The sequence below is a fragment of the Patiria miniata genome, unplaced genomic scaffold (assembly GCF_015706575.1).
Source record: "Patiria miniata isolate m_02_andy unplaced genomic scaffold, ASM1570657v1 HiC_scaffold_16, whole genome shotgun sequence".
In the NCBI taxonomy this organism is placed as follows: Eukaryota; Metazoa; Echinodermata; class Asteroidea; order Valvatida; family Asterinidae; genus Patiria; species Patiria miniata.
Window position 1 is genome coordinate 5,280,248 of NW_024037054.1, and position 17,001 is coordinate 5,297,248.

At 42.4% G+C, this 17,001-nt stretch overlaps 1 protein-coding gene across 1 annotated transcript in view; it reads left to right on the forward strand.

Moving 5' to 3' along the window:
• Positions 1-3,573, forward strand: part of LOC119722751 — a 51,993-nt gene extending 48,420 nt beyond the window's left edge. Inside the window, exons 4-6 of the mRNA XM_038193050.1 lie at positions 49-1,742; positions 2,076-2,159; positions 2,268-3,573. Coding sequence (XP_038048978.1) covers positions 49-1,742; positions 2,076-2,159; positions 2,268-2,633 — 2,144 coding nt within the window. The 3' untranslated portion in view covers positions 2,634-3,573. The remainder of the gene's footprint in view (positions 1-48; positions 1,743-2,075; positions 2,160-2,267) is intronic.
• The last annotated feature ends 13,428 nt before the right edge of the window (positions 3,574-17,001 follow it).

The window sequence follows — 17,001 nt, forward strand, 5'->3', positions numbered from 1 at the left end:
CTCTGCTTCACTCGCTGAATCACATTTCATTTTATTTTTTCTCCAAAGCGGGATCCAAAAAGCAGTCGCCTTCAGAAGCTGGCCCTCGGCCCTCCCGCGGGACGATTGCACGGGTAGACAGCGTTGATTCTTTTCATGTGACCCTCGATTATGCTGAGCCCACTTTGTATGCCAGAGCAAGTCCGGCAAATCAGTTTGCCAAAGACAGTACTGAACATCGATACCAACAACATCGTCACAGCGCCACCAATGCAAACGCCCCCATGGCCAATGGGGTCAAGCCAATCAAGCGACTCAAGCATCCAGCCGACCAGAGTCTGTTACTTCCTCTGATTGGCACGCTGGTGTTCGTCTTTCTTGCCTTAGCAACATGCATTCCAGTGTTAGTGTTTGCCTTCATTGTCGTTCCTGTGGCGTACGCTGTCCGGAGACTGGTTTCCTGCCGGCGATGCGCGTGCGTCGGTTGCCCGAATCTGCTGTCTGCTGTGGACCGCTACTGGTTGTACGAGACCGAATTGAACCAAGCTGTGAACCAGAGCTTGCTTCAACTGGACGGCATTCTGGAGGTCACACGCTTACGGGACCTGCTCCTAGCTCGACTGGTATCCGCCGAGAACAAACGAGGCAGTAAGTTATACTCTCGATTTACACAGCGCGTCATTCCAGCAGGATGCGGCTACCAGTGGAGCAACGATGACGAGTTTAACATCGATAATCACATAATCAAAGTTACCGAGTCTTTCAGAACTAAGGCAGATGTTGTTGGCTACATTTCCAAACTTTCCTCCCTGGCCCTTCGGCGCGACCGGCCCCTGTGGGAGACACACGTTCTCCAACTGGGGCAAGAACAGCCGGACACGCTCTTACTATTCCGCATCCACGCGTGCGTGTCGGACGGGGTGAACCTAAACGAGTTACTGCACAAGGCCTTAGCGGATACCCACACGAAATCCCCCGTTAACGTGCCACGGAAAACCCGCTTCGGTAGGCGTGCGCTGGCTTTCAATGCGATACGAGCCCTGATAGTGGGACCGCTCGTCGTCATCCGGCAGATCTTGTGCGGCAACGAGGATTTCAGCCTGTTCCGCGAGAGACGAATGACGGGACAGAAAGAAGTCACGTGGTCCGATCCCATCCCCCTTCCGCCCGTCTACCGTGTTAAACTTGTAACCAGGAGCACCATGAATGATGTGGCCATGTCAGCGGTGACCGGCAGCCTCAGACTGTACCTCCAGGAGTCGGGCGTGGAGAATCCAAAGAACATCCACTCCAACATGGCCGTGGACTTCCGAGGGTCCGACTCACCGCGCGACATCGGGCCCCTGGGTAACCGCTTCACACTCGCCAACATCAAGCTGCCGACGAGCACCGAGGGCGCTATCCCTCGATTATGGGACACCAAACGCCGCCTGGATGAGCTCAAACTCTCGGCAGAGCATGTGGTGCTTTACGGCATGACCAAAGCGGTTATGACCACATTCCCCGAGTCGGTAGCTCAGGGGATCCTGACTTCCTTTTTCGGTGAGAGTAGCTGTACCGTATCCAACTTGGCCCTGGGTGAAGATATCTTGTCGATAGGCGGCAAGCAACTGAAGATGATCCTATTTTGGATGTCACCAGGTGACGAGGTTCCCATTAGTGTGTCCATACTGACATATGCTGGTCAGATGAGGGTAGCCATACTAGCTGATAGAGGGATCGTACCCAACCCACAACTTATTGCAGACGAGTTCAAAAGACAGGTAAAATAGCAATTAAAGTGCCCCCTACTCCAGTCAATTAGCCATAAGATTCCACCTTTGAAATCACTCTCACGATTACCCTTTCTCCTCAAAAGCCTATTCATGTCGGTTTGTTCTTTCAAGTTGAACGCCAAAATGTCACTGGCAACGTATAGTTTTTTTTTGCTAATTGAATGTCGAGTATCTAGTGGGTGGAATCTGGTTGGAAACTGTTTTTAACCACAGTATGATTCCAGTTGAATACCGTACTAGCTATCAGGCTTAAAGACAGTTGCACACTGAGCTCTGGCCTCGTAATTTTGACAGCAGTTTATTATTTAACATTCCCAACAGATAGAGACACTAGTCGGCTTACTAGCGCACCGACGAATACCAGGAGAGTACAGACGTCGTGCAATGGACGAAGACGAAGATGAGGTAACATGCAGTCTCACTCGCTCACTTTAATACTCCATTAAATCTGATTACTTTTTGAAGCAGGTCCTTGACTTTAACGATTTATAATTCAACTAAAATGTATTGCAGGATGAAGACATTGATCCTCTGGAAGAGGAAATACGCACTCCATCCTCGGCCTCAAGCAGGAAAATCCGCCCTCTGTCAGCCAACTGTCTCCAACGACCGAGCTCGCGGTCGTCTTCCGTCATGCGGCCGCTGTCCACGTCGACGGACGCCAACGAGGCTAACGGCACTCTTGAGGGCGCCATAGGGTCAAACCGCGAAATATCTGACCTGGTGGTCGGCGGCAGGGCTCCCGAAAAGAGGGCTGACAGCAGTTGCAGCATGGAATGCGTGAGCTTCTCGGCTGAGGTGAGCCATTCCGAGGGCGAGTTGGCTTTCGACATTTCGCCCTGCGTTGAAAGGCGCACCTCGGCCGGCCATCTTGTTTAGAAAAGCACAATGCACAAAAACCAACCGAATTATTTCAATATTATTTATTCACATTATAATGCAATGAAAATTGTGCAATTTGTAGCTATGATAATTTTAATGTCTAGGGTAACCTTTTTTTTGTTCTCTATAGTACTACATTTTCGGTTTACACGTTAACTAATTTTCGACTTAAACTTTGTACTGAGTTAATTGTATCCAGCTGCTCCTTTATGTCCCATCTCTTTGTTACTCTTAGTAAGCGCTACACACATTTGTAACACAGGTCACCTTATTGAGTATGTATTATACTTTTCTTCATTTGGAGCAGTCTGAATTTTATAGAGATATCACTAAACAAGGAACATCAGGAGATTTTAAATCTGCCATAACATTCGTTTTGTTTAGGTGTATTAGAAATGATTATTACAAATGATCATTGTGATTCCCAAACCCCATTCCATCAAATTGCATTGTCTTTAAGGTGTATTGTTGTTTCCGTGAAACTTTAAATGTAGCGGTACTGTGCCAAAATGGAGGATACATCGATTGTAAGGTTGCCAAATGATAACGACCATTTTTTCACTAATGCCACTAATGTTGTGCTTTCAAGCCATATTTTACAGGTTTTTGGATTTGATAACTTTCGTGTAGCGTTGCATGTTCGATCGATTCAACCCCCGGAGCGAAACTGATTTTACAATTTTTTGTATGACGGATGAGAAAAAAAATGTATTCCGTGGATTGTGTAACACAATGGCAAAGGTGACCCCAAAAAATGCAAAGCTGAAACCTTTGCCTTTTTTTTTCTTCAAAAACGTAATCTGTGAATTTTTGTTGCTTAATATTTAATTTGACCAAATATTTAAAACAACATGACACATTGTATGACAAGAGTACAAATGAGTTTGATAGAAATACATTTGATTTTCTACACAGTGGCGCGCCCAAGGGGCGGGGGCCGGGGGGGGGGGGGGGTGGCTGAGCCCACCCCCTTGAGGTTGCGATTTTTTTTTTAGTCCCACGAATTGACCTTGATGATATGCATGTGGCCTATTTCGAGTAGTATAATAAGGGGGGGGGGAGTGGTGCCACTAACGTCAAAATACCCCCCCCCCCCAAAAAAAAATAAATAAATAAAACATAAAAAATAAATAAATAAATAAATAAAAGAATAGAAAAAAGAAAGAAAAGAAGAATTCTTCAACCAAACATTTTGGGCAATATTGTTTGACAATTTAAAAAAAATGAGCCGCCCCAAAGCCAAATCCTGGGTGCACCACTTTTTCTACCTGAACAGGTATCTTACTTATCCTTTTAGTTCTGTTTTATCCCTAAAAGGCCCGAGTTATTATGACCACCTGACTGGGGGGGGGGGGGCAAATTTCGCAAATCAGGAGATTATAAATCGGCCATAACATTCGTTTTGTTCACGTTTTTGAAAAAAAAAGAGGAGATCTTTCAGGCCTAGGTTGCATATTTTTGGGGCCACTCTATCTATAAACAATGACAGTGTTTCATAACAGAGTCTTTTTTTCCGGAATAGTTACGAGGTAGCATTATTAAAGAGTGTATATACATGACGGCGAGGTGACTCTATTCCAGTAACCTTTCCCGAAGTGTTTCGCTACACCGTGTTGTCATTATCAAGGCAGCTGATGAGTGGAAATACTGGAAATTACTTCGATGTGCATTGGTTCTTGTTGTTTCAGGCGTGCATAACATATTTTATATTCTTTTGTTGTTCACTTTTCGGTTTCAAATAGATATATCAAACTATATATATATAAATATATATATGTATACAAGGAACTATTACTAGAAAAGAATGAAATTGTATTGTGAATTAAAATCGTATTCATTTCATGAAGCGTTTTCCCCCCTTGCTTTTACTGTTATCGTCTCGTACAATGTGATAGGAGAAGGCACTGGCCTTATTTGCTGGCTGTGGCGTTACGACAAGGGAAGAGGGCGTTGGTGGGGTTGATGCCATACTAATTCCCTTTCCTCTATTTTGTTCGTGTGAAATAGAGAAAAGAAAGAAAATAGAAGAAATAAGAGTGCGCCTACTGTCAAATACGCCCATCCCGCTTTTCGGATTTGCAAAAACTGGCTATATAGCCAAATCTCCAAACCAAGTTTTCAACCCAAGACTTTTTGATAAAATGCAAGATGTAATCAAGGGCGGATCCAGAACTCAATTTTAGGGGGGGGGGGGGGCCAAAAAACTTTGGTCCCCCAAAAAAGTGGGTCCCAAAAATTACGGCGTGGGGTTCGGGGCCCGCTTATAAGGGCCCCGAATTTTTTTTGGATTCTAGATGCTCTGTGGTGCGATCTGAGGCAATTTCTTACCACTTTAACCAATGTTTTTTAGGAAAAGATGGTGGTGTACTCATTGCCTGCCTTTATTGCGATGTTACATAAAAAAAATATGGTTTCGGTGTTTTTTTTTGGGGGGGGGGGGGCATGGCCCCCTTTGGCCCCCCTGGATCCGCCCTTGGATGTAATAACTGCGTCCCGGTAGTTTCGTTTTATGCAGTAAATTCTATAGCGAGGCCTGTCAGCGCCATGCAGGATTGCCTCTATATATGCCGGCCAAAAGGAACATTAAAATGGGAAATTTTGGACAAACTTCAAGTCGTTCGAAAGCTGCTTAGCAGAGCAACAACATGCAAAGACAACCAAATGTTCAAACAAAAGACTTTTGGAGAAAATGCAAGATGTATTAACTAAGTCCCGCTGGGTTCGTTTTGTTCAGTAGCTCCGGAAGTACGGCCTGTTAGCGCTGTGCTGTATTGGCTCTCTATATGTCGGTCCAAAGGTATCTTTAAATACGAAATTGTACAAAAACTATATTTCGTTCGAAAGCTACTAAGCAGGGCAACAATATGCAAAAACAACCAAGTCTTCATACTGAAGACTTTTGGAGAAAGTGCAAGATGTATTAATACAGTCCTGCTAGTTGCGTTTTGTGCAGCAACTCCCCTAGCAAATCCTGTCTGCGCCATCCTGTATTGGCGGTCAAAAGATAATGTAACACAATTTCTATTGACCAAATTGCACCTTTAAACCATAGAGCGAGCGCATTGGCAAGAGTAATCCATAGTAGTCATATATTGCACCTGTTCTCAAGTCAGATTAATGCCACAAAACTATTTCAGAGCTTATACTTTGTGCAACTTAACCTACTTTAAACCATAATAGATAGTATTTGGTTTGCACTCAAACCACAGATGGACCTCTCGTGGTAGTCTCTATTGTTTACTCTCACAGTGCTAGGGATAAGTTACTTGCGCTCATACCTCTGTACTTATTTATGCAGGTATCTCCAAATAAGAAAGACACACTGCATTAGTATTCCTAATCTTGAAATCATTGTGCATATTTTAACCCAGCGCTACAAAGACCCTTTGAAAGCCCAATAGTACGCGGTCTTGCGACTGGGGCATGGCGGTGGATGGCAGTGTGTATTGTGGTTCCTTATTTTCTAAGTTCCTGTACATGTATGGCTGAAAGTGGAAGCCTAGTTTAGTTTGGCCTTGTTTATGTACAAGACGTTATAGATGTACTTTGACTTTGCACCATCACCTACACCATTAATTCACGCCAAGAGGTCCTGTGGTCTGCAAAGTCTTGTGAGTATGTTCCTACTTTAACCCCCTTGCACCCAATAGTTGTGACATTGCTACGGTGTTGCATCGTAGTGGTCTCCAGTCTAAATTCTTAGCTCTGTCAAAAATTATTCATAAAAATGGTATGTTGTGATCAACATCCATGTATTTTTCATAAATTTTTGGGCCACCGTTACAATACCTGAAAATATTGTAGCACGGCTACAATATGCCAAAACAAGTCTCCAAACTCAAGACTCTTGGAGAAAATACTAGAGAAAAAATGTATTAACTAAGTCACGCTGGTTTCGTTTTGTGCAGCAACTCCCATGACACGGCCTGTCAACACCGTGCTGTATTGGCTCTCTATATGTTGGTCGAAAGATATCTTTAAAAACCAAATTTTTAAAAAGCTATATATCGATCGAAAGCTGCTGAGCAGTGCTACAACATGCGATAAAATATGAGTCTTCACACTCAAGACTTTTTGAGAAAATGCAAAATGTATTAACTAAGTCCCGCTGGTTTCGTTTTGTGCACCAACTCCCGTAGCACGGCTTGTCAGTGCCGTGCCTGATTGGCGCTCTATATGTCGGTCGGAAGGTACCGTTAAGAACGAAATTTCAGACAAACTATATATCATTTGAGTAGGGCTACAACATGAAGGAACAACTAAGTCTTCACACTCAAGACTTTTGTAGAAAATGTAAGATGTATTAACCAAGTCCCGCTGGTTTCGTTTTGTGCATAAATTCCCGTAGCACTGCCTGTCAAAGCCGTGCTGTATCGGCCCTCTATATGTCGATCGGAAGGTACCTTTAAGAACGAAATCTCAGACAAACTATATATCTTTCAAAAGCTGCTGAGTAGGGCTACAACATTCAACAACAACTAAGTCTTCACACATAAACCATGTACAAAACCATCTCAAACGCCACAGGTCCATTTTTCCTGATGAATCTTAGGTCCGGTAGCCTCCGGTAATACAATGTATTACAATTTACGTCACGTGACTAAAACAGGAGGAATTCCTCCTTTTTCCGAAAATTTCCGAAGTTTGCCGAAGTCGTTTCGTCGACAATTGGATAGCGCCCGAGTATTTCCGAGTATATAATATAGGTTTAATTAACTGCTAATTGCTTATTAAATTTATTTTAAATGAGTTGATAATTAATATTCATTGTTTTCATTTAGAAAACTTGAAATTCAACGACGATTTTGTGCATCAAATATACTCGGATCGTACGAGCGAACTTTTTGATGCGTCATGTACAATTTTGAATTTGACGACCGTTACTGAGATTTTCCAAAACTCGGTCTCCATTCGGCTCCGACTGCTAAAAGTGCTATTTGGTTCCGTAATTTTGAAGATTCCAGATCATCATTACTCAATGTTATCTTACAAAAACATCACACTGTATTATCATAACTGTATAATATTACGAGGCAAGTGATTTATTTAAAGATTTGATCAGAACATTGAAAGCTACAAGCGATAAAGCGATATCGGAAACGAAGCCGCGCTTTGAAAAAGAGCCATTAATGTCGTCATGTTTATTTTTAGCCACGGAGGCTGCCTGACCTACAATTTAAGACGTGAGCGTCGGGAATAATTGTCAGGTCTGGGAACCAGACTAAAACCAGCCTCGCACGGCGCCATCGTGTGGTACGAAACCCATTTTCCTTCGGATCTTTCTGCTGATGCAGCGTTCGACCTGTTGCGTTTGAGAAATAACATCGACCGGTACGGTCTTTACAAAAAACTCTTGAATGCCGGTAGACTCTTGGGGGCGCTCTATCCGCGTGAGGCGCCCCAAGTTATTTAAGTTTTCTAAGGCGCTTTTGACAGGACCAGCGGGCCGCGGTTCATACGTTTTGTTGTGTGTATCCACTTTTACAAAACATTACAATGTGGACCACATTTCCATCTTTGTGCGTGTGGAATGTACAAATATCCAATTCATGTCAATTTGCAATGGCCATATGATTATTTTATGCCAATTGCAAGGAATGGTGGTGCAGCCCTGCTGATGCGACGGTCGGCTCGTTTACATCTTTTCCAGAAGCACGTGGCAGGCGCTCTCACATTTCTTACCCGCCGCTTCGGTGTAAATACAACACCTTTGGCTGTATCTGCATCGGAAGGAAATCGTGAAGATGTCAGAAATGTTGAGAGACAAGATGGAGACGCAGGCTTCCGATCTTCAGTTTCCTCAAGCTTCACTTCACAACTCCGAAATTTCCAAAATCATGGTCTTCATGCAGTTGGGTAAATATCAACATTTTTTTTATGGCAATGCTCTCTGACGACCGGGAAAAAAAGTACTAGTACTAAGCCTATAGTTGCAACAACCGTCACTGCGCGCCCTTTCCTATGTGCTCTAGTGGGGCGGACTCTATATGTATTTTTGGGTACACTCTCTCCCAACACATATAGCCTAGGCGGTACTTCAACAAGTTCAAAACCATTTAATGCCATTTTGTCTGACCCTTTTAGGGGCGCGTCATGACGCTAAAAAGTCGGGGGCTGCGCCGGCAAAGGAACGATTCCGATAAGTTCACCTTTTCTTTTCTTTTCTGCATTTGGCCAGCTCACCCATAGAGCTGCTCACCCAAGTGAAAATAAAATAATTCAAGAATTTCGTCATTGCTGGGAGTTGGCCATATTTTTAAACAGTAAATGGCGTAAACAAACAAAAAAAATCGGCTGCAACAGGCAATAATTTTTCTGAATCCAATAGGCCTATAGTTGGGCAACTTCCAAAGGTTGGCATTATACACTTCAGTCACTGTTCTGCATCCCACTTTTACGGAGATTGTACATTATGAGGCCGTTGAAGGAAACCGCGTTGATGCGAAATCAAATCCCTTTTGCTATAATGGCCTGGAATTGCAACATTCAAAGCATTTTGCGTCTGTTAGGGGATTTCAAAATCCTGCTCTTAATAGTGGCCGTTTCTGCGTTATCCTCTTGGTCGGAAATCCTCTCAAATATTTCCTTGTTCGTATTTTACCCATATAATCCGAGAGCCCATTGAGGTCTCTTACAAAAGGTTTAATGGCGGCAGCGAGTAGGTGGGGTGTCCAACCTTCAAAACCGCAATTCTTAAGTGTCATACCCGTGCGTCTGGGAGGGGACACCGCCTAATTTTTTTTTTTAAGTCTAAGTTCATTAGAACGATCATTCCAACACCAAACAGTTATGAATGAGTCTGCTTTTGCAGAATTTCAACTTACGAATAAAAAATCCCGTGCAAAATTCACTTAAGAACGGCAAGTTAGTTGCCGATTTCTGCACGGCTTAAAAAGTATTACGCAATGCACACCAAAGCATCGCTACCCACTTACTGCATTGCAAAACAACTGCAATGTAACATAGTGTAATATACGATATTATGCATTAATATTATGCCGGCCCAAATATTCGAGATAGTCATGATTTTGCGAATTACGCAATAATGCAACCTATCACGTTATTATTATGTCCGCGTTAATATGGCCCAGTTAGTCAATTCTCATGGTATCTAGATTTTTTGACGATGTATCAAAGCCTACCTGATACATGAATGGACTGTAAAGCAGACTCACTCATGGCGGAGCCTGAATTATTAAAGAGAGATACATTACGAAGAAGGCCTGAAAGCAAGCAAAAGATTTAGGATGTATGATATGGCGAACACTTTAGTATGCCGGGGATCCTAAGGGCCATTTGGATTTTCTCCCCAGTTTGATGCGAGTCCTTTTCGGCATAAAAAAGGATGATACAAAATGGCCGGGATCGATGATTTTCCCCTTTAAAAACTGCTATTGAATTGGACACACCAAAGAAGCGCTGGTCTAAACGGGCATGTTTTTCCACTCATCCGGAAAACATAGATCCCAACTATTAAGTCATACGCATGTTTAATTAAAGTAACATAATTTTTACAGCTTTCCATGGAGTGTTAAACTTTTCCAACCAAAGGCGCACAGTTTCTTAAAAAAGAAAGTAAAAAAAAAAAAAAAACACAGCAATATTTCATATATTATCAGATCAATACATTCATGTGTATAATGGTTCATATAGGGCATATAGAGTGATTCTTGATTCAAGACATTCTTTTATTTTGATCGAAATAGACCATGAGACTGTTATGAATGTGTACTTTTAAGTGGAGGAAGGGGAAAACCTATATATGGATAATTATTTGTTTATGAATTAAATGATTGATACCAAAAAAGTACTAATGAGGCCTATACATAATTATGCATAAATCGGAACCTCTACAATACCGTGAGATCAGGAAGTGGGAGTGTTTCTGGGGGTTTAGAAGTTTTTGAAAAAGAATGAATAATTCACAAATAATGCGTTGTAATTCCAAAACTGTGTAACACTCTGTTATTTTACAGTACATGTGTACGGTACGTGTTTATTTTTAAAATTACTGTCATGGTATTTCGCGATTCTTGGGGGCTGTTTTGCAAACTGATACGTATGCCTCAATGCTTTTACGTCATTTCACAAAAAAAAGAGTTAAGCCCGGTTCATACTCTGCGCGAAAGCGAAAGCGAACGCGACTTGTGACGTCGTGGCAAGTATTCGCGCTGCGAATTCGTAAAAGTTGAACATATTTCAACTCGGGCGAATTTCGCAGCGAATGTTTTATGACGTGAAATTCGCTTCGCATTCGCTTTCGCATGAAGTATGAACCGGGCTTTACGGTTTTGCGTTATTTCGCGGTAAATAAAGCCGTTCGCAGAACTGACATTCTGCAAACGCTGACTCGTACACTACCGTTTGGTGTTGGAATGATCGTTGTGCTCAATGTTAAACACATAAAACAAAAAGCACCTTAAAAGGCGGCTAATTATTGAACTTTAACTCGTTCTTAAGCACAAAATGCACGGGAAAATCTATTCTTAAGTTGTGGATCTTGCATTATAGTCACAAGCAGCTCATAGTGAAGGTTTCACTCTTGTGCTCAAAAGTTTAATTAACAGTAAATAATTAGTGCTAATTAGGCCGTTCTTAAACATGGATGCACACGGGATTTCTCATCCTTAAGTTATTGGTTATTGATACATTTTTCGAAAACTATCTTTTCGCATTGGAACCGTGCTTGTGCGCGATATTCTAATTAAAAGTCATTTTTTTTTTGGGGGGGGGGGTCTTTAGGTGGTGCCCCCTCCGAAACGCACGGGGTGTGTCACTTAAGAGTGACGGTTTTGACGGTTTGACACCCCCACCTACTCGCTGCCACCATCAAACCTTTTGGGCGCGATATTCTAATTTAACCTCAATGGGCTCTTGGACTTCTGCCACATCAAGTGTTCCGCAAGTAGCAGTGCTCGGACCACTATACTGCTGACTTTACCTGCCGAGCAAGTTGACTTCACAAGTGAGACTATTCGCTGACGATTGCCTAGTATACCAACAAATATCACCTGACAAGGACACCTCAACTCTACAAAACAATTTCAAGTTGCTCGAATCATGGCAGAATGAAGTGCTTACCAGAATCCTCCAAAGAGATCCTACACCTTTTGAGGGGAGCAACTCACATCGAACACAGCTTGCTGCAGCCAAAACCCAGAAATTTTTCGGAGTCATCAAGCGGAATATGTGGAGCTGCCCAGAAGAAGTGAAATCCATGGCATACCCTATCTTTGGAGTAAAAAGTGACTGTGTGGGACACACACTGAGTGTAATATACCGTAACACTAGACGAGTCCAAAAATATGCAACAAAATTCTGCACAAAAAAATTACAGTATAGGAAGAGGGAACAGTCACTGGAATCCCGGAGCACATCAATTGGGGAGACATGGAAAAGCAAAGGAAGATACAAAGGCTATCAGTGCTCTACAAAATCAATCATGAGCTGGTTTACATCTCACGAGCAGATCACCTCAACTGAAACACAAGAAATACCAGGGGGCACCAACAAAAATCCTACAAACGACATGCAACCAAGGAAACCTACTGGAACTCTTTCTTCCCGAGAACAATTACAGGATGGAAGAAGTTGCCAGCAAACGTCGGCAACTCTAGGACACAATTTGCATTCAAGGATAGGGCATCCAAGCACTACATGGACAATTACATGTAAGGCTATTTACTAAGGTCATCTACACATATATAATATATAATATAAATATAAATGGAGCATTTATAAAGTGCTTTTAACAAAGATCAAAGCGCTGTACAAAACTACAAAACTACAATCTACAAATAAACAAGGCAAAAACAAAACAACAAAAAACTTAATTTAAGAATAACTCAAGGGAACCAGGAGATAATGAGAGGTAAAGACGAAGGTGAATTGATTAAAGAAACAGAGGTCAGAAGTTAGTGTGATATTCCTGAGTGAATTTTACTGACTCAACCAGAACCAGAAACATGCACATTTCGTGGTTTTCAGGACGCAGTGCCCCTTTAATTTCGCCTTAGGAACTATTTTATCATCTTCCAAAACTTGTTGGAGCTAATATCGACTGTCCACCCTCAAATTAAACACGTTAATTGTTATATTTGTATACTGGCGTCTTTCAACTTTCCGATGTTTTTTTTAGACATGATAATGCTCACTTTCGTCCTTGTAAACAACATGCTAATTGTGAAAAGAAATGGCCTCAAGGTGTTAACTTTCTGTATGGCCCTTTATTGGAGAAGTGATATCGGATAGTGGCCTTGAATAAGGAAGCAATGAACATTGTTAAAAATTGTTTAAACAACACCTTTTAAAAAGACCGTTTGATCGTTTTGCCTTTGCTAGCTATAGGGTCTTCACGGGCATCCGTTTATCAATTTTCCTGTAACCCTCGGACGCTCTCTCATGCATGGCAGGCTGATAAAACTGATGTGGTTCAACGTCGCAGCTACTCAGGGAATTCTTCAACACTGCTGAGTCTGGTAAGTGTTTGCACTTCTTATGTTACTGAGTTATTGTTTTTAATAATGTTACAGGGTGAGTAAAAAAAATGCGGAACCAAACCCCAAAACATTATATTTCATATTTAAACAAATATGCAGCACCCAAAATAATAATGACTAAAAAGCCAATTTCACAAGGTACTGTTTGATGAAAAAAAATACTGAAATTAGTCAATCCGTTTAGAAAATATCATCATTTACACACAATAACCCTAAAACCTGTCTCGTCCCCCCCAATGCGTTTTCAAGAATCGTCGTCGCATCTTTCTTCAAACATCGCCAGCGATTAAATCTCAGTATTAACGATAGAACATATTCAACAGAATTCCTTCGAAGGCCCGTCCTTTAAAAAAGTATATTTTATTAATTAAATTGTTTGCCAGGTTTGTTAATAAAGATATGCTACAGTTGGTAGTAGTTGTTAATATATGTATTCTGTGTCATTTTCTTTGTTGTTCCAAACAGTCAAAACACACAATGAATGGCTTTTTTGGACGAGACGGGTTTTAGGGTCATTGTGTTTAAATGGTGATGTTCTTTGAACGGATTGAGCAATTTGTATATTTTTTTAAAATAAAAAAGTAGCTTATCAAATTGGCTTTTCAGTCATCATTGTTGTCGGTGCTAAATATTCTTTTAAATATGAAATATATTTTATGGGATTTGGGTTCCGCTTTTTCTGACTCGCCCTGTATAACGGCTCTTACCTCAATGTATATTCCAAGCCATACGACAATAAAGGCAATAGGATGATTTGCTTTTGTTGAAATAATTTGACATATCCATATGCGTTTAGTTTGAGACATTCTGTGCACTATTTGACTGCCTGTCAGCGAACCCTGGGCCAGCTATGATATGACTTATGCTAAATCTCGAGTATGAGTCCCTTTTTAGAAAGAAATTCTCGGATTTTTGACATGGATAGGGAGCTGGATATTGTGGCTACAGTTCCCAACAAATTTAAAGTCCGCAGATCAAATACAAAGTTGAAGATAATTTGACATGCGCATCCATGTTGTGGCCAAGGTTATATATGTACAATATATTCCATTTGACTGCCTATCAGTTGGTGCTCTGCCAGCTAAGATGTGACTAGCAATATCTCATTTTTTAGTGCCCTTGCCATCAGTAATTCTGGAATATTTTGACATGGATAGGGACCTTGCTAGTGTGACTACATTATACAACACGTTTGAATTCAGCAGATACCTGTAGACAATTAGAGATACGTATCGATGTTTCGGCCGACTATATTTCTGTGCAGTATTCTCCATTTTCCTGCCGATCAGTCTGTTGGCCCTCTGCCAGCTATGACATGAATATGGCAGTGGCGTTGTCATCAGAAATCTCCAAATATTTTGACATGGATGTGGAGCTTGGTAATGTGGCTACATTCTCCCACAAGTATGGAGTTGGCTGACCAAATATAACTGGAGAAAAATAGGGATATGCAACTATGTTTTGGCTGAGGTTATTTCTGTGCGGTTTTGCATTTTGACTGCCTAGTAGTTGGCGCTCCATCAGCTATGACATGACTTGCTATATCTCGACATTTAGTGCCCTTCTTCAGAAATCTCAGAATATTTTGAAATTTGAATATGGAGCTAGTAAGAGTGGCTACATTCTCCCACAAGTTTTGAGTTGACGAAACTATGTTTTGGCCAAGTTAATTTCTTTGCGGTTTTCCATTTGACTGCCTAACTTTGGCGCTCAATCAGCTATGACGTGACCTATTCTCGACTTTAAGTGCCCTCTTAAAATCAAAAACTTCATCATCCAACTATTCTGACACGGATGTGGAGCTAGTTAGCGTGGCTAAATTCTCTTATAAGTTTGGAGTCAGCAGTGGTCAGTTTCGTTTTCGTACAGTAAGTCCCATAGCGAGGCCTGTCAGCGCCAGCCGACATGGCTCTCATGTATCGCGGTCTAAAGGTACCTTGACATAGATGGATTTGAACAAACTATAGCTTGTTGGATAGCGGATGAATAGGCCAACAAGCTGACAAATCGGCAAGGCTTCAGACTTGAAACTTTTGGAGTGAGCGTCAGATGTAGGTACATTATGCCCCCAGTTTCGTTTTTGTGCAGTGAGTCCCATAGCGAGGCCTGTCAGCGCCAGCCGACATGGCTCTCATGTGTCGCGGTCTAAAGGTACCTTAACATGGATGGATTTTGACAAACTATAACTTGTTGAAAAGCAAATGAATAGGCCAACAGGCTGACAAATCTGCAAGGCTTCAAACTCGAAACTTTTGGAGTGAGCCCCAGACGTAGGTAAATGATGCCCCCAGTTTCGTTTTTGTGCAGTAAGTCCCACAGCAAGGGGTGTCAGCGCCAGCCGACATGGCTCTCATGTGTCGCGGTGTAAAGGTAACTTAACATGGATGGATTTTGACAAACTATAGCTTGTTAGATAGCGGATGAATAGGCCAGCAAGCTGACAAATCGGCAAAGCTTCAGACTTGAAACTTTTGGAGTGAGCCCCAGACGTAGGTACACGATGCCCCCAGTTTCGTTTTTGTGCAGTAAGTCCCATAGCAAGGGCTGTCCGCGCCAGCCGACATGGCTCTCATGTGTCGCGGTCTAAAGGTACCTTAACATGAATGGATTTTGACAAACTATAGCTTGTTGGATAGCGGATGATTGGGCCAACAAGCTGACAAATCGGCAAGTCTTCAGACTTGAAACTTTTGGAGTGAGCCCCAGACGTAGGTACATGATGTCCCCAGTTTCGTTTTTGTGCAGTAAGTCCCATAGCAAGGGCTGTCAGCGCCAGCCGACATGGCTCTCATGTGTCGCGGTCTAAAGGTACCTTAACATGGATGGATTTTGACAAACTATAGCTTGTTAAATAGCGGATGAATGGGCCAACAAGCTGACAAACCAGCAAGGCTTCAGACTTGAAACTTTTGGAGTGAGCCCCAGACGTAGGTACATGATGTCCCCAGTTTCGTTTTTGTGCAGTAAGTCTCATAGCAAGGGCTGTCAGAGCCAGCAGACTGGCTCTCATGTGTCGCGGTCTAAAGGTACCTTAACATGGATGGATTTTGACAAACTATAGCTTGTTGGATAGCGAATGAATAGGCCAACAAGCTGACAAATCAGCAAGGCTTCAGACTTGAAACTTTTGGAGTGAGCCCCAGACGTAGGTACATGATGTCCCCACTTTCGTTTTTGTGCAGTAAGTCCCATAGCAAGGGCTGTCAGCGCCAGCCGACATTGCTCTCATGTGTCGCGGTCTAAAGGTACCTTAACATAGATGGATTTTGACAAACTATTGCTTGTTGGATAAGGGATGAATGGGCCAACAAGCTGACAAACCGGCAAGGCTTCAGACTTGAAACTTTTGGAGTGAGACCCAGACGTAGGTACATGATGTCCCCAGTTTCGTTTTTGTGCAGTAAGTCCCATAGCAAGGGCTGTCAGCGCCAGCCGACATGGCTCTCATGTGTCGCGGTCTTAAGGTACCTTAACATGAATGGATTTTGACAAACTATAACTTGGTGGATTGCGGATGAATAGGCCAACAAGCTGACAAATCGGGAAGACTTCATACTTGAAACTTTTGGAGTGAGCCCGAGACGTAGGTACATGATGTCCCCAGTTTCGTTTTTGTGCACTAAGTCCAATAGCAAGGGCTGTCAGCGCCAGCCGACATGGCTCTCATGAGTCGCGGTCTAAAGATACCTTAACATGGATGGATTTTGACAAACTATAGCTTGTTGGATAGGGAATGAATAGGCCAACAAGCTGACAAATCGGCAAGGCTTCAGACTTGAAACTTTTGGAGTGAGCCAAATACGTAGGTACATGATGTCCCCAGTTTCGTTTTTGTGCAGTAAGTCCCATAGCAAGGGCTGTCAGCG